Source organism: Chrysochloris asiatica, unplaced genomic scaffold (genome assembly GCF_000296735.1).
Source record: "Chrysochloris asiatica unplaced genomic scaffold, ChrAsi1.0 scaffold00006, whole genome shotgun sequence".
Classification (NCBI taxonomy): Eukaryota; Metazoa; Chordata; class Mammalia; order Afrosoricida; family Chrysochloridae; genus Chrysochloris; species Chrysochloris asiatica.
The window spans coordinates 1834190-1852733 of NW_006408524.1; the positions used below are offsets into that span (position 1 = coordinate 1834190).

The 18544-nt window shown below is 43.5% G+C and overlaps 1 protein-coding gene and 1 pseudogene across 3 annotated transcripts in view; one reads left to right on the top strand and one right to left on the bottom strand.

Annotated features, from left to right (window-relative positions):
* The window catches only part of OGDH (oxoglutarate (alpha-ketoglutarate) dehydrogenase (lipoamide)), a 79335-nt gene that overhangs the window by 10547 nt on the left and 50244 nt on the right, over nt 1-18544 (top strand). For all 3 annotated transcript variants that reach the window (XM_006832098.1, XM_006832097.1, XM_006832096.1), the window contains exon 2: nt 18324-18515. In XM_006832098.1, coding sequence (XP_006832161.1) covers nt 18324-18515 — 192 coding nt within the window. The remainder of the gene's footprint in view (nt 1-18323; nt 18516-18544) is intronic.
* LOC102828961 lies at nt 6093-6482 on the bottom strand (annotated as a pseudogene).

Here is an 18544-nt window from a genome sequence, read left to right on the forward strand (position 1 = left end):
AAAGTCGGTTTGAACCTCAAGGTCAGTGGTTCAAACTCACCAGTCGTTCTTGGAAACCCTCCTATAGGGTTGCTATGGGTCAGAACTTTAGGATAAACACTGGACTGCTAACTGTGAGGTCAGTGGTTCAAACCCACCAACAACTCCTAGGAAACCCCATACAGGGTTGTTATGGGTCAGAATTAACTAGACTGTATTTAACAACAAATGAAATAATGCCCAAATATCCCTATTAATGGAGTCCTGGTGTGGTGCTATATGATAAGCACTGGATAACTGGAAGGTCAGCTGTTCATATTAATACTATTCCTCTGGGGTTCTTTGACTTACTCCTGCCTTTGTGAGAGACCCATGTCCTCTTTCCTTTGTCACCCTGAGTTTTGCCCAAATCTGAAATCTTCAAATCTCGGGGGGTGCTTTTGGGGTTTTTTTCTTCAATTTTTTACTGTGAACTGAGTAAAGGTAAACAGACAAGAGCATCAGCTTTACTTTCAGCCAATCATACATTTAGTTTCATCTCAGTGAAACAACAGTCATCCTGCTTCCACCCTGTGGCTTCCCTGTTACACCTTATTTTTCACAAATGAACAAAGCAAACATATTTTATATGCACATGTAAAACAAAAAATAGACACTTAAATGCCCAGAGGGCACATTTGCAAGCCTGCCTCCTGCCCCACCCACAGGCACATAGCCTTTCTTTTCTCTCAGGGGCCTTGAGCCCGATGCTGCTCTGTCTCTCCACGCCACCGCCTCTGCCACTGCCTCTGCTGTCTGTTGTCTCAGCTTTTCTGGGTAGGATCTCACACTCCACTCCTGCTCTTCCTTCTTGATGAAAGGTTAATAGCTCCCCACTTTTAGTTACACATCTTCTGCAATTACAGTGTGGTAATTGATCCTGATTTCAATTACAATCGAATCATAAAACCCTATCCCCATTCCCTTTCACCCAACCTATCTGGAAAAGAGAAACACTGTTCAGTGGGGATTCTACCTTACCCCATTTGTTCCAGAACTAAGTACACTCGTGAAAGCTTGTAAGCCAGCCACTCCATGCCTTTATAGCCCCCCATTTCTGATAGCCAGTGCCGGCCGGGATTGCCCGTCCCCCGCGACCCAGTGCACTGAGGAAAGAAGCTTAATCCTTGTGATGAAGACTCCTCCCATTTCATTTGGAATTCTGAGCAGCTGCATCCATAAGCTGTAACAGCACTTTTCCTACTTCCTCCCTGGGTTCCCCGTTTCCATTTGCCCATCTTTCCAGCTCTTACCTGCCTGTTAACTTTGTTTATGGGCAGACACTGCCCTGTGGGTCATTTTGCAGAACAGTGATGGTGATTGTTCTGAGGATCATGTCCCTCACAGGTGGTGGTCCTGCCTGTTGCTTTGCTGAAAGCTGATCTCTGAGTGTGGGTTCAGGTCTAGGTTTGAAAGGTGTAGAAGGGCTATTGTCTGTGGGGTTCCACTAGTCTCTTGTCAGACTAGTAAGTAAGTCTGCTCTTTTGATGGTCTTGAATTTTTGTCTACATTTTCCTCCCACTCTGGCCAGGATTTCTGCTGGGATCCCGGTCAGAGTTGTCTATGGTAGTGACTCAGGCCTGTAAGGTCTTTGGTTATGACTTAAGAACTTTGTGCCCGCATGCTACACGCCTGGACATAACTTACTGCACATACAGATGGGAACGTAGAAATATCTCTGCCAGACCAGCGCGCTTGTGCGTGTTCCAGTTTGCCATCACACACCTGCTTAGCTTATGTGTCTACCTACAGAGCCACTCATCTGTGACTGTTGTTACTGCAGGGTTGTGGATGTGATAGAATTTACCATATTATACTCTGACATTCCTCCCAGTGTCTTTTTGCCTCGGTCATGCTGTGCTTACCTTTGCGTTACTGCATATTACCTTGCCCTTCACTCAGTGGGTACGTGTCTGCTGTCTGCTCTCACTCGTGGTGGCCGAGGTGTGTATGCTCTTGTGCAGACTCCCCAGCACAGTGCACTCCGCTCATACAGTGAGTCATCTTGTGGTTGGCATGGCAGTCACCGTGGACTCGGGTCCCCGTCCGTGCTGTAACACTGTCTAATACGGGCCATCGCCTGGCTTCCTTAGTTTGTTTACTCCTTTATCCATAGATGGGCACATGATTGTTCATATCTTTTAGTATTGAGTTTGCCATTAGACTGTTTCTTCCTCTTTTTGTTTTTTGAGAGTTGTTTACATCTTGATGCCTCTGGCTCATTTATTTTCAGTCTTGGCTGGTGAGGGTGCAGTTGCTGCCTTCTGCAGATTGGGGGTGGGTGGTAGGTGAGTGTGTGCAGGTCTTGCATTGTTCAGGGGCTGTGAGTAGTGGGCCAGCATGTGTCCACGTGCTCACTTGTAGCCTGTGTCTTGGGAAAGGAAGGAGGCAAGTGGCCACTGCCCGAATGGTGAAGGGAATGATGTGTGTGTGTGTGTGTGTGTGTGTGTGGTGTGTGTTGCAGGGTTGGGGGAGAGAGGGAGGGAGCAGGGTCGTGATGCCCCAGTACTTAGCTGGGTTGGAGACTGGAGTGATGTGGTGAGTGGCCAGCACCCCACCCCAGCCGCCTTGTTGCCACTGCTGAGTGGGGTGACCTGTGGCCACTCAGCTGGGTCAGTGCTGGCCAAAGCCTGGGGAGTGGACTGTCACACAGAAGGGCCTGGTTGCTGCTCAGTGAGCATCACTGAGTGGAGAAAGAGATGGCTGGGGCTCGGGGTTTTGGGGCTGCAGGATGGGGAGGTTTGGGTGGGGTCAGGGAGCGGGTGGTTGGGCTGTTTGTGTTGGCTGCAGTTAGCAGTCAGGTTCTTCTCTCACTCTGGCTGGGCCTACACAGTTTGTCTCTGTCTTGCCGGAAAGTCCTTGAAGTTTCTTGTGTTCCTTACCTGGGACTGCTGCTTTCTGTGGGCCGAGGTGGCTGTGCTGTGCCAGGAACCACTTCTGTTTGCCTCTTGTTGTCCCCAGCTTTCAGTCAGTTCATCCCATCAGAGTTTGAGCTAGTTCTGTGATCATCGTCTGTATTCGTTTCTTGGGTCTTTGGTGCAGAGGGAAGGCATTTTATGGGTAAGCCACCGTTTCAGCTGGAAGTTCCACTCTCAGAGTTTTGATGCCTTTCTCTGTAAAATGGGGACAAAGTTAGCGCCCATCCTAGATTTCCTAAACAAATACGAGTATACAAGGGGGCATCCAAAAGTTTTGGGAAAATTGAATGAAAAGATAATTAAATTTTTCCACAAACTTTTTGAAGCCCCCTCATGTGCGCAAGGGCGTTTTAAGATGATGAAACGCTCTGCTAGATGCACAGGAGTCCTGGTGGCACTGTGGGGTAAGCATGGGCTACTAGCCACCAAGTCAGCAGTTCAAACTCACCAGCTGCTTCCTGAGAGAACCATGAGGCTCTCCGCTCCTGTAAAGAGTTCCAGTTTTGGAAAGGAGCAGTTCTATTCTAAGTTGAATCGACTAGACAGCGGTGGACTATCAAACCCAGGGCTGTCTCGTAAACACTGGTGCCCATGATGCTTATGGACTGGAGAAGCACAGGGACCCTGACCCTCACCAGGTAGTTGGAGGCAGGACTGGGGTTTCCGCCCTCACTTAGTGATAGCCGGCAGGGCCTGACTTGGCGAGACTGAGTCAGGTAAAGGCCCCTAGAAACTGGAGTGCTGTCCTCCTACGGCCGCTGAAGATGGACAAGTGCTGATGCTGAGGTGGGGAGGTGCTGCACGTGGCCCAGGAACATCTGCATGTGTTTGTCCACCTGTCAGGTTTGTCCCTGCTATTATGCAGAGAAATGAAAGTCTTGTGTAAAGTGTTCTCTGCTGTGGACTCCACAATTGCAGGGACTTGGCCCTGAGATTGTATCTGAACCTGCTGACTTCACCACCAGGACAAAGTCTCTTTGCCTCATTGAACTGCTGATGTGTGGAGAAACAAATTGTTCCTTGATTAGAAGTCAAACACCTGCCGTTGGTTACCTTTTTTGAGGTGACTGTCAGTTCCGAGAACTCTCCCATTTCTATACCTACCACTTCTTTTCAGTAAGCTGTGCTGTGAGGAGTTGAAGTTCTGTCTGAATCTAACCTGGCATATGTTTGTTGAGCAACTGCTACATGCAAGGCGCTATACTCGATTCCATGGGATGGTCCAGAAGAAAATGGAATGTTTCTAGCTTTTAAAGAGCCTGCTATGATTGGGAGGAAGTTTTTTCAGCAGTTGGTCACTACAAGAAAAGTGAATTGTGGGGACGCAGAGGAAAGACCTTTAGACATGAGAAGCAGAGCTGCATGTGTTGTAGTGAAATGCTTTGTGTTGTGTTGTGAAAAGCATGTATTGTAGTGAAATGCTTTTGCTAAAATGAAACGCTGTATAAAGAGTGGCGTGGCATTGACGCTCTGACCTCCTTTGACTTAACAGGGGATGGGAGCTCAAAATCACCAGCTCAGGCTGAGTCCTGTGAAATGGGGTCAGACTTGCCTCTTCTCTCCCACTTTGACTTGGTAAAGTTCTTTGGTTAGTTTAGCTTCTCACTGGGTCTACAGGTAGGCCTTTCTATGGCCTTTGGCCTCTTGGGCTGACCCAGCCTCTGCCCTGCACAAACAAGTGTTAAAAGGCTCTTTGTTCTTCTTAAGTGTCGTCGAGTTGGTTCTGACTCATAGCCACCTTCTACAGGGTTTCCAATGAGCAACTGGTGGGTTTGACCCACCCACCTGGCAGGCAGTTAGCAATCCAGTGCTTATCCTGCAGGGCCACTTAGCTCTGCCAATAAGTGCCTAGGGGCACCTCACTCCTCCAGAAAGCCTCCTGCCTAGTCACGAAGCTTCATTGCTCTGTGGATTGGCACACCCACTGCTACCACCTTGTTCCCTGGGACAGGCAGCTCATGCACCATCATGGCCTGTTCTCCTGGTTCTGCTGTTGCTGGTTTCTGCCACTGCTGCGTACCATCTCGCACTGTCTCTAAAGCCATGGCCCTCTCTCTCCTTCTGTCTCCGGGGTCTAGGAGGTTCTCAATGCTGGGACCAAAGGCATGCTCCACTGCCTTCTCTCTTGATAGCCATGAGGTTCCCCTGTAGGACGGCTCATTTTAAGCCCAGCAGGGATGGCAATACTGACCAATTCTGGTATTAAGTAAGGTTCCATACATCTTACTGACATGGTTCCAACCCCACAAGGGTGCCATGAATGCTGTTTGCGTTGTTACGAGCTGTAAGGAGCGTAATCCCACCCAGTCACCCAGGAGCTCTCGTGGTGTTGTAGGTTAAGGATTGGGCTACTAACTGCAAGGCTGCTTGTTTAAACCCATCAGCCACTCCGTGGGAGAAAGATGAGCAGTTCTACTCTGTCTTGCCACTTGTCATTTCTAGCTTTGCCCACCTACTCTAACATTGGTCACTATTACCTTCTGTACCAGTGACTTTTTCCTCTAGTGGACAGGAGAGTTGAGTGTGTGCACTTGTGTCTGGCTAGATGTACATTCAGGACAAAGTAAAGCGACTGATACCTTTCTTACTTCATTGGCTGTGCAACAGAAGTGGACGAGAGATTGGAGAGGCATATGACGTTGGATGGAACCGGTTGCCTTTTATGCTCAGAATGGCTTCGTGGTGCTGCTTTGTGGATTTATAGTTTAAATCTGCATCATCTTATACTTGATAGAAGAAAATGAGTTGTTGTTTTTTTTAAAAAAAGTGATTTATTGCTTTTTATTCCAAAATTTGTGTGGATTTACAAAAAAAAAAAAAAAGGATAGAAGTTTCCAAATTGCTTAGTTCAGACCGAGAGTGCAAGGAATTTAGGCCTCCTATGTCGGCCCATGGCAACAGAGTCAGTGTTTGCAGCAGATAGACCCTGGCGCTGTTTAAGACAAGCTCCCCCAAATTTGTATTACTGCCTTCAGAGACGAGCTCCTTACACACGTCTCACATGGCAGACACTTGGGTCAATATTCAACAAGTCACTGAGATAGTACAGAGGTTGGTTTGGTTTATATATATATATATACAGAAAAAAAAAGTATATATATACATTTTTTTTTTTTCTGTCCTCCTATAAAAATGAAAAATTTCAGTTCGTTTCTGAAAAATAAATTGCTCAATAAATTCATTTTGTTTTGCTTGTACTTTACGCAAAGCTTCCTATCCAACCCGACACCTTCCTAGCTGCATGCCCTTCTCTGCTATCAGCGCTTGAAGTTGCTGTTGTTACGCTTCTCTCTGCTTTGCGGTAGATTTGAGCAGATTCCTGGCACCAGTGGCCTTCATCTTCTCATTCTTTGCTGCTTCTGTAAGTTGGTCAAAAAGCCCAATTAAACCACCAACTATTTTCTGAAACTGGCTGGTTTCTTGCACAAAGTCCTTGCAGTCTTCCTTGAGCTCAGTGGTCTTGTGGGTAAGCTCTGAGTCCAGCACTCACAGTTTGTTCAGTTCATCCAAGTGCAGCCCCGCTTCACCCAAGACGTCCTTGGCCATAGCTGCAGGCCACGTAACGGTGGCGTGCTGTGGTCCAGTCTAAGTTGATGTCTGCGGCAGCTATGCTCTCAGGTTGGTGATTCTCTGCCAGCCTGCTGGCCTCCGCCGCTGCCACGGTGACAGGGCCTGTTTACCATGATGTCATTACCTGACACGAAAATGAGCTTTAACAGAGGACTTGTTTTGTACCTGGCAATGTGCATCACTTCCCTGATTTAATTTCATAAATTCAGTGTTTTAAACCATGTAAAGCGAGCATGAGTCTATTTCTGCCCCTGAAGGAAGAAGAAAAATAATTTTCCCTATGCCCAAGCAGTGGAGTAATTGAAAGATTGGCTTCTCAAACCCACCAGCCCTCTGTGGGAGAAAGATGAAACCTTCTGCTCCCATATGATTTACAAGCTTGTGAGTTGATCTCATTGACCTTGGTTTACGCCCATGTGCTGGCACTGGGGGTCCTACTCAGATTTGATGACTCAGAGGTCCAAGCACTTCACCGCGAACCCAGCTCCACCCTGCCTCTTGTAAAGGAGCCAACATCTGACTGCACCCGTTTCTACCTCATGAGACTTTGTCTTCAGTCATTTGGACAGTGATGTGCTGTTTTATTACTGTGCTGCGTGAAAAATCAGACAAGGGACTAATCTCTACAATTTATAGAAAACTTCAACACCTGAATAAGAAAAAGACAAATAATTCAAATTAAAAATGGTTGGAGGACATTAGCAGACACTTCACCAAAGAAGACCTTTTGATGACCAGCAAACACATGCAGAAATGCTCACGATCATTAGTCATTGTTGGTTGTTGTTTAGTGCTATTGAGTCAGTTCCAACTCTGTGACCCTGTATAGAGTTTCTGAGGACCAGCTGATGGGTGTGAACTGCTGTCCTTGTGAATTGCAGTCCAGTGCTGATCCTACAGTGTCACACCAGAAAAGATTAAAATCAAAACTATGAGATACCATTTCACCCCATCATTAATAGAAAAGCTAAAAAAAACCCCCAGAAAACAACAAATGATGGTGAGGGTGTGGAGAGACTGGGACCCTCCTATATTACTGGTGTGGTGAGACTGTAAAATGGTGTAACCACTGTGGAAAACGGTATGGAGCTTTCTCAGAAAGCTGGAAGTAGAAATACCATATTACCCCCTAATGCCTCTACTTTGTATATATCCTCAAGAGATACGAACTGTGACATGAACAGATCTGTGCATGCCCATGTTCATTGTAGCACGATTCACAATAGCAAAAAGGTGTCTAAAGCCTAAATGCCCATCAATGCAAGACTGGATAAACAAACTGGTACTTACACACAGTAGAGTACTACACAACTTTGAAGAGTAACAATGAATCAGTGAAACACTTCATAACATAAATGAACCTGGAAGACCTGCACAGTTAAATTAGTCTGTAACAAAAGGAGTACTGTACGAGAGCACTGTTATAAAAAGTCAGTGAATTCAACCTAGCTTCGATAGCTTGATGATCAGAACTCAACTAGGGGAAGATAAAACAACAACAACAACAACAAGATATACAGGAAACAAGTGTAAATTGCTACAATTTGATGAACTTGATCTATGCTTATGGGTATAGTAGCTCAAAAAATACCAACTGCGAGGGAAGGAGTCTTCACATCAAGAATCAATCCTATCCCCTCTATATACGTGGTTGATAGGGGTGGGCAACTTAGACATTGGCTGCCTAAAAGGCTGGGGGTGGGGTGGGAGAGGGGGGGCTATAAAGGCACGAAGTGACTGGCTTACAAGTTTTCAAGAGGGAGTTTAGTTTCAAAGTGTATGGGGGAAGGTAGAATTCCCACTGAGTAGTTTTCAACATGTCTGAATGGGTCTGGTGAAAAGAGTTGGTGATAAGATTCTTATGATTCAATAGTGAGTAATTGTTATCATGACTAATTGTGCCTGTCACAACTATAAAGGAAGAAGTTTTGCAACAAAAGGGGGAGTAGTTAATCTAACAGTAAAGGAACAGAGGACTCTAGGACCATCAGGGGAGAAGAGCATGAGCGGAATGTGGGACCCTACCCAGAGAAGCAGCGACACCAGAGATGGAGGCAGAGATGAGGACATGGAGAGGGGGAGCAGCTGAGGACTCTAGATTCATGGAAGGAGAAAGGCTGTGTACAACTCAGTGGTTTTAGTACGTTCTCAATGTCTTTTATCCTCATGCAAAAGGAATATGTTTTTATTATAGAGAAATATAAACCTTCAGTAGCATTCCCCTCAGAAATAGTCTTTATGAGAATAAACATTTCAAATATGCATTGTGTGTTCTTGTGGTCCAGTGTGTGACTAGCTCTCTGTGGTAGATCATGGATTCAGGGGCTCACGGGGCCCAAGTTAGATACATCTATGTGTACTACAATAAAGGAACTTAACTGAAAAGGCCAGAAGGTCTCGAATACCAAGCTCAGGGTTTTGTAGCCACCTAGCTCCTGCTGCCCCAGACATCTGCCAGAGGTGCTGATGAGGAACAGATATGGAGAACTTGGTGGAGTGTACCAGGAAGGTCAACACATGCTCCAGTAAAGCCTCCCTCCCTGTCTCTAAAATTTCCAAGTTTGTGCAAAATGTTGGCATCATTTTGTGGCCTAGAAAAGAGAGTATAATAATCAAATCTAATAATTTTCTTCCTAATGTCTAGGAAGTAGTGACTGTCTTAGTTTGAGTTCTCTAGAAAGTAGTGCCTCAGGTTGAAGCTTCGATGCTGTTGCTTCAATGAGGAGACAGGTGCTGGAGACAAGAATGAGGGGAGAGGACAGTGAGGCATGAGTCAATATGGGGTGCCATGGAGTGCTTTCCAGAGACTCCTAAGACAGCTGGCTCTGAAGGTGAGGGACTCCTACATCTGGTGGCACATGGCTGGCCTTCAGAAACCATAGCACCTTGAACTTAATGCTCAGGGAATCCCTGAGGCAGGAGGTCCTGAGAAGTAGATTACAGTACACACAAAATGGGATGGCTGGAGCAAACCAAGTGGTCAAAAGCTCCACACAAGAAGACTGAAGTTTTTTTTTTCGATGTTCTTGGGTGTAGTCCTCCATTTCTTGCACTTCATCCACCCTACAAGTACTGTTCTGCCACTTTCTGGCCACCTGTTGAGAGAACCCATCCTTTCTACCAGGGAGGACCTCTTATTTTTCCCCTTAGACTACGTGACTTCTCTACCAAATGGACCATATTTTTTAGATAACATTTTCCTACCCTACATAATAAAAAAATGAAATCATGGCATTTGGTGAACCCGAGATCACTTACCATATTGATTTGATGGTTTCTTGTGAAAGCAAAGGTATATGGCAATTTACATGACTTTGTAGTGTTGAAAGATCCCATGAGAAAAATACCGAATCATGCAGAAAGCGTCAAAAGAAGATGGCAGACACACACAGAGTCACTGTACCAAAAAAAAAAAAAAAAAAAGTCAATGTTCAACCATTTCAAGAGGTAGCATATGATTAAGAGCCAATGGTGCTGAAAGAAGTCCAAGGTGTACTAAATGCATTGACAAAGAACACAGTGGGGGCTAAGTGGCCACAAAACCATGCACCTGGTCTTCGAGACCTTCTCTGAGAACAGGTGAAATACAAATCGAAATCTTTCAACAAACTGATGCAGCACTGGAGGCACTCACTCACCTGTGCCAAGAAAACTGGAAGGCAGCTACTACCTGGCTAACTGATTGGAAGAGATTCATATTTGTCCATTCTGAAGAGAAGCTGGATTATATGAAGAAGAACATGGCATCGGGATTGGAGGAAAACTCACTAATAACCTGCAGTATGCAGGTAATACAACACTGCTTTCTGGAAGTAAAGAGAATTTAAGATACTTAACTGATGAAGATCAAAGACAACCTTCAGTATGGATTGCCCTGCAATGTAAAGAAACAAAAATCCTCACCACTGGACTAATAAATAACATCATGGTAAATGTAACATCATGGTAAATGGAGGGAAGACTGAAGTTGTCAAAGACTTCATTTTGCTTGGATTCACTATCAACATTCATGGAAGTGGCAGTCAAGAAATCATATAGCATATTGCACTAGGCAAATCTGCTACACAAGACTTCTTTAAGGTGTTCAAGAGCAAAAATGTCAGTTTGAGGAGTAAGGTGGGCCTGGCCCATGCCAAGATATTTTCAGTTACCTCATATGCATGTGAAAGTTGGACAATGCATAGGGAAGACTGTAGAAGAATTGATGCATTTGAGTTAATGGTATTGGAGAAGAATATTAAAAGTACCATGGACTGCCAGAAGAACAGATACTTTTGTTTTGGAAGAAGTACAGCCAGAATACTCCTTAGAAGCCAGAATGGCCAGACTTCACCTCTCACACTTAGGGCATATTATCAGGACAGACCAGTCCTTGGAGAAGAACATCATGCTTGGTAAAGTGGAGGGTCGGCGAAAAAGAGGATAACCCCAACAAGAAGATGGATTGTCATAGTGACAGCAGCAATGAGCTCAAGTGTAACTAGGATTGTGAGGATGGGGCAGGACCAGGCGGTGTTTCCTTCTGTTGTGCCTAGGGTTGCTAGGAGTCAGCACCTAACAACAACACAAACAGACCAGGCCTAGGACTTTGTTTGGTGGTGTGATTATGACTAATGCTGTGGTTAAGGGTTGGGTTAGGAGTAAGACTTGCTTTCATTTTTAGAGTTGCAGTTAGTTATGTTTTTGTTTTCTTGAAATCTACTTGCTTTTTCTTCATTTGGAGGTTCTGTAACTACATTATTCCCTGTTTTTAGTGTTTGTTTTTCTTGCAACTGTGTCTCTGATTCTCTGCTTTCAGTTTTATAGGTTTATAGTCCTTGGAATACTTGTATGTCTGGGTTGAGTTTTAGGTGATATTGTCATGTGTTAGTCTCAGGTTGTTGTGTGTCTGCTATTGTTGGTTTTCTGTCCAAAGAACTCCCTTGGTATGTTTTGTAAGAAAGAAATTATTTTCATTTCTGTTTATCTAGAAGTGATCTAATTTTGCTATCATATTTGATGGACAGTTTTTCTAGATATATTATTCTTGGTAGACAGTGTGGTGGCTCCATACAATAAGCTCTGGACTGTGAACCTAAGGTCTATAGTTAGAGTCCACCAGCTGCTCCAAGGGAGAAAAATGAAAGTTTCTGCTCCTGAAAGATGTACAGCCTTGGAAACTATACAGGGTCACTATGAGTCAGAACCAACTCAATGGCACTGAACAACAACAATCATTCTTGGTTGACAGTTTTTTTCTCTCAGAGTTTTATATATACCATCCCATTGTCTTTTTGCTTGCGTGGTTTCTGCTAACAAATCGAAGTTTAGTCATACTGGTTCTCGTGAAGGTTAGCTTCATTTTTCATTAGCTGCTCTCAGGATTCTTTTCTTGTCTCTGGTTTTGAAACATTTGATTTTAATGTGTCTTGCTTTTTGCATCTATCCTGTTTGGAGTTCGCTTTACTTCTTAAATGACAGGCCTCTCATCTTTCATGGTGTTAGGGACGTTTTCTTCCAACAGCTCTTGGACAATATTCTTTATGTTTTGTTTTTTCTTTTTCTCTTCCTGTTCTGGAATTTGAATCACGTGTAAGTTATCCCTTGTTCTTGTGTTCCATATAAATCTTAGGCTGTCTTCAGAGTTCTTTGGTTCTTTCTTCTGATTGTTCCTCTAGCAGATGAGTATTAAGAGAGTTTTCTTAAAACTCAGTAATTCTGCCTCCCATTGGTTCAGTTCTACTTTCCCCTTTCAGTGTGTTATCTGTTTCTGAGGTCTTGGTGTTAATCTTCTAGCTTTCTTATTGCTGTTTTTGTATAGTTCCCACTTTATTTATTTTGTGAGTTGGTTTCCTGAATTCTTCTGTAGTTTTGTCTGTATGTCCCTTGATTTCATCTTGATCATTCTTTCAGTGCCTAAATAGCATTCTTTTGAATTCCTTATAAAGTAGTTCCATATCATTTCTGGTCTATTTTCTGATTCCGTATTTTGGTCACTTGTTTGAGGCACTTTGTCTTGTTTTTTCATATAAGCTGAAATTGTTTTCTCGGAGACCACTATGGTGTCGTATTTATATTTAATGATAATTCTGTCTCCTGGTGGATGTGGAGATTTCCTCAATTTTATTGCTGGGAAATGCACTGCAAAACATACATCCATTCAACAGTTTATACATGTACACTTTAGTCACATGTGTTACATTCTTCCAGTTGTACAGCCATTCTCACCCCCCTGTTCTAAGTTGTTCCTTTCTTGTTAACATAGACTCACTGCTCCTAAGATTCCTATCTAATCTTTTGAGTATCTGTTATCTATTGAGCCCATATAGATAGTTATTAAAGAACATAATGCTTAAGGAAGATGTTTATTGCTGCTATTGTTGTTATGTACCCTTGAGTTGGTTCCAACTCAGAGCGACCTTAGGCATTCTTCCAACAGAGATTTGTTTGTTCTTCTGGCAGTCCATGGTACTTTTAATATTCTTCTCCAACACCATAACTCAAATGTTGTATTAGTTCTTCTACAGTCTTCCATATTCATTGTCCAGTTTCACATGCATAAGAGGCTATTGGAAATACCATGGCTTGGGTCAGGCTCGCCCAAGTCTTCAGACTGATATCTTTGCTCTTGAACACTTTAAAGAGGGCTTGTGCATCAGATTGGCCTAATGCAGTATGTTGTTTATTGTTTGATTTCTTGACTGCCGCTTCCTTGAGTGTTGATAGTGGATCCAAGCAAAATGAAGTCTTTGGCAACTTAAATCTTTTCTCCATTTATCATGATGTTACCTATTGGTCCAGTTGTGAGGATCTTTTTTTCATTTTCTCTTTACACTGAGGTGCAATCCATACAGAAGGCTGTGGTCCTAGATTTTTTTTAATGTGAATTGAGTGATCATTTACATGGGAGAGCATCAGCTTTACATTCATCCTATTGTATTTTGTTTCATTGCAATGATTCCAATCCCCTCCGTGCATCATCATTCAATAGCATTTGCTTCTAATCCCTGTCTTTTTTTGGTGTACACTGAATGAAGTACTCAGAATATATAACCATTCAAACAACCAAAGGGTATACCCTGCACGCCAGTCCTCCCCCCACCCCCAGATCTTTATCAGTTAGTACTTTAAGGCCTCTTCGCTTCCAGCAAGTAAGGTTGTATCATCTGCATATCACAGGTTGTTAGAGTCTTCCTCCAATCCTGATGCCACATTCTTCTTAGTATAATCTAGCTTCTCAGATTATTTGCTTAGCATGCAGTTGAATAAATTTGGGGAAAGGATACCTGAAACCACTCAGTATCCCTTTGATCCATTCTAACAACTGCCTCTTGGGCTATGTACAGTTCCCTTATGAACACAATTAAATAACGTTGCCTCCCCATTCTCAGTGTCTTCCGTAGCTTGTCATGATGGTGCACATAGTGGAAAGCCTTTGCAGATGTAGGCAATAAAGCACAAGTAAACGTCTTTCTGATAATCTCTGCTTTTAGTCAAGATCAGTCTGACATCAGCAATGATAGCCCACATTGCACGTCCTCTTCCAAATGCAACTTGTATTTCTGGCAGTTCCCTGTCAATGTACTGTTGCAGCTACTTTTGAGTTCTGTTCAGCAAAATTTTTCTTGCTTGTGCTGTTAATTACATTGTTGCATAATTTTTGCAGTTCGTTGGGTCATCCCATTTAGGAATAAGCAAAAATACAGGCAATCTTCCAGTTGCTGGCCAGGTAGCTGTCTTCCAAATTTCTGGCTATACTTCTTCCAGCAGAGATTTGGCAGCACAGGTGAATGAGCACTGCTGAATGCATTAGTCTGTTGTTTGTATTCCATCTTTCCCGGAACCTCGTTTTTCACCAGTGCTATCAGTACAGCTTGGACTTCTTCATTCAGTACCATTGTTTCTGGATGATATGCTGTTGCTTGAAATCGTTGAACTTAGACCCTTTCTTCACATTATAGTGACTAATGCTTTTTCTGCATTCAGTATTTAAGCACCTTGTTGGTAAGTGCTGTTGAGTCCTTTTCGACCCATTGTTATTAAGCTCCACTGAGTTGGTTCCGACCCATAGCGACCCTGAGGAGCAGCTGATGAGCTTGAACCGCCAACCTTGTGGTTTCAACCAACTTTGCAGTCCAGCACATTAACCCACAGCGCCACACCAGGACTCCTTCAATATATATGGCAAGTCACAGCTTGAATTTTTTTCTTCAGTTCTTTCAGCTTGGAAACGCTGAGTGTGTTTTGTGTTGCTTTTAACTCCAGATCTTTGTCCATTTCATTATATTTTACTTTGTCCTCTTGAGTTGAACTTAGAAATTTTCTCTTCAGCACTTTTACTTCCTCCATTCTTCCATTCAGTTTGGCTTCTCTGTGCTCAAGAGCAAGTCTCAGTTGCTTTGGACATCCATTTTGATATTTTCTTTCTTCTCTGTCTTCTAAAGGACCTTTTGCTTTCTTCCTGTTTGATGTTCTTGATGTTATTCCAGATATCATCTGGTATTCAGTCAGTGTTTAATGCATGAAATCTGTTCTTAGGATGGTCTTTAAATTCACGTGGAATATATTCAACCTGAATATTTTGGCTCTTCTGAATTTGATTTAATTTTCTTCAGTTTTCAGCCTAAACTTGCATATGAGCAATTGAGGATCTATTCGGTAGTCTGCCCCTGGCCTGGTTTTGGCTGATGATGTGGGGCTTCCCCACATTTCTCTCCAGAGATGTGGTCAGTTTGATTCCTGTGTATTCCTTCTGGTCAGCTTCAGGCATGTGGTTATCTTTTATGTAGTTGGAAAAAGGTATCTTCAATGAATAAGTTGGTTTTGCAAATTCTGTCATGCAGTCTCCACTACTGACCCTTTCCTCTGACTCCTACCTTCACATTCTAATCACCATTAGTTATCAGTGCATCTAGATTGCATGTTTGATCAATTTCATCATCAAGGGCTTTAGTAATTGGTCTTCCTCATTCTATCACAGACAGCATTGAACTTCAAGGTGAATTTTGAAATGTTCTTTTTGACATTGAATGTGACACCACCCCTCTTGAATGTCATTCCTGCCACAGTCAAACATGATTGTCTGATTTATAATGACTGACGCCAGTCTACTTCAGCTCACTAATCATGGTTGTCTGATTTATAATGACCAACGCCAGTCCACTTCAGCTCACTAACGCCTAGGGTTTTGGTCTTTATGCATTCCATTTCTTTTTGAAAACTCCCATTTTCCTACATTCTTTCTTTGTACATTCCAAGATTCCATTAGTATTGGAAGTTAGCAGCTGCTTCTCCTCATTTTATTACTTGTTTAGCTGAATTATTTATTTTTAAGATGACCTCAAGGGATATTTTCAGTTTAAGCCTTAAAAGATAAGCTCAGGCTAATAGTTTCTGGTGTTCCCGCCTCTGTGGCTCCAGAGAATCTGAAGCCCATGAGAATTTGAAATTCTGTATTTTTACCCTTTTGTTCAGAATTCTTTTACAGCATCTTTAATCAAAATGTTCTACGCTTTATGGTAGCTGGGCGGTGTTGTTGTTGGGGTCTCGTGGTGAAGGAGGTGGTTGTTCTTGGATGCAATTAGCAACCTGTTCCACTTCCTCTTCCTCCTTCCTGCCTGGCTGTCTTCCTGTTGCTCTAAGTGACAGCATTCCAGCTCCTAATACCCCAGGTGCTATGAAAGAGGAAACTAGGAGTACAACAGAAACACGAAACACTATAACAGGCCAGTTATCTGGGATGTCCATGAAACCATGTTCCTAAATCTGCCAACCAAAGAACCAGATCCATATCCCATGAGATATTTGGTTGTATAGGAGCAGTTTTAGTACCTACACTTCTTTGATTTGTTTGTTATGTTATTTGATTTCTTGACTGCTGATTCCTTTAGAATTGTTAAAGAGCTAACTGGAACTTTTATTAAAGTATAAAACTATGCAGAATCAGGCAACATTCCATAAGAATTCATCAAAGTACTGCAGTGAAAGAAAGTTTTCTAGAGCTTAAATTTAGAGGATCCAGGGCTTACAAGAAGAAAATTCTGCCTGGTTGACATTTATAAAACCATGTTTAACAGACACAAGATAATACAGCAAGACCCTGCAATCATTTTTTTGCTAACCATAAAGTTAGAGTTAGTTAGTTAATCTATGGGCATTTTCGAAGGCCAGCATGCGTGAATGATCTTGGGAGTGTGCTGTAAGAGGAAGATGAAGGAGGGAGGGCTGCAGACTTCCTGAAGTATGCTGGGAAAGCCAGCTCAGAATAAGCAGTAAGCAAGGATGGGAAAGAAAAGAGTCTGGCTTGCATCTTTGGCAGAAGTCTCTCTATGCCAAGTTCTTTTGAGCTCCTTCACAGAGTTGATTGTGGATCAAATGATAATGAACCCTTTCCTCCACTTGTCATTGATGTTTATTGATGCACTTGGAGGAGTTTGTTTTTTCTGCACTGACTTCTAATCCACACTGAAGGGTGTATCCTTGGCTCTTCATCAGCAAATGCTTCAAGTCCTTTTTAGCAAGCGGAGTTGTGTTGTCTGTATATGGCAGGTTGTTAATGACTCTTCCTCTACTCATGTTGTTTTGTTTAACAATCACAACTTCCTCTCTGATATTACAGGTAAATGATGGATCTTTTGCCTTAAAAATTGGCCACACTCTCTATATTAATTAATTATTAGTGATGCATTGGAGAACTTAATATCTATTAACTTCTTTTTCTTTGGATGTACACAGAAGCACTCATCTTCCTCCAATCTTGATGCTACGTTGTTCTCCAGTTATTTGCTCAGCAATTGGATAGACTAAGTGTGGTGGAAGGCTACAACCATGCAGAATGTCCTTGTTCTGCTCAGACGATTGCCTCTTGGCCTGTGCTGTCTCTTGTTTTATGTACAGGTTCCACATGATCACTGTTAATTATGGAAAAGGTTGTTTCTCTGTGGGGTTAGTAAGGAGCAATTACACAGATGTGAGCCTTGGCCTGCCTCTTACAAGTACCAGGTTAGCTCAGAGAGTAAGATGACAGGTGGCCAGACTGACAGGTGGGAACCTGAAGGACAGTCCTCCTGGAGGCTGGGCAGACTCTCAGGGGATGTTGAGGTGAGAGATGCTGTGTTCCCTCAAACCTCAGCAGCACTTGTGTGACAGGAAGACTGGGTAGAGGTCTGAATATTTCGCATTGCTGCAGATATTCAGGTAGAGGACGGTGGAGAACACTCAGCTTTCCAGATGCCGTAGGGCTGGAGAAATGGATTGGGCATGGAGCTCTGTTGTTGCCTGTACCCCAACACTGACAGGTAGAAGGCAGGCAGGTGTGGGTATGGAGAGAAGCAGCTTGACCTTCAGCATGCGATACAGATAATTTGATGGAAGGACAGCCAGATGGAGGTGCCCTGTGTGGGGGTGCCGAGTCACTGGGCAGAGATGTCAATTGTTGGGGATAAGAAGGTGCATTTTAAGAAAATTATAAAAGGAGTCCTGGTGTGGTGCTGCGATTAATGCACTGGATTGTAAGGTCTGTTTGAACTGCAAGGTTCACCATTCAAACTCACTCTTTGGAAACCCTATACAGAGTCATTATGGATCGGAAGTGACTCAACAGCACATAACAACAACATAAAAGGGGAAGGATCCGAGGGCTCAGACTCTGAGGGATGCTTCTCAAATACGAAGGAGGTGGTTGAAAGATGGAACTCAGTAGCCTTTGGGTAACCAGGTACAAGTAGATGTGCCATGCCGTGGGGGAAAACTCTTCTTCCGGCTTGCTGCAGTTAGGATCTGAGTACTTGGACATTAGGGAGCAGTTCAGTAATATTTGGATGTCTTCTTTTTCTTTAGTCATGGGACATATTTTTCCGAAACACCAATGCTGGAGCCCCTCCGGGCACTGCCTACCAAAGCCCCCTCCCCCTCAGTTCCGGCGCTCTGTCCGCCATCGCCCAAGCACAGTCACTGGTGGACGTACAGCCCAATGTTGACAAGCTGGTGGAAGACCACTTGGCAGTACAGTCTCTCATCAGGGCGTACCAGGTAAGAGCAGCGTGGACCCTGCCCCAGGG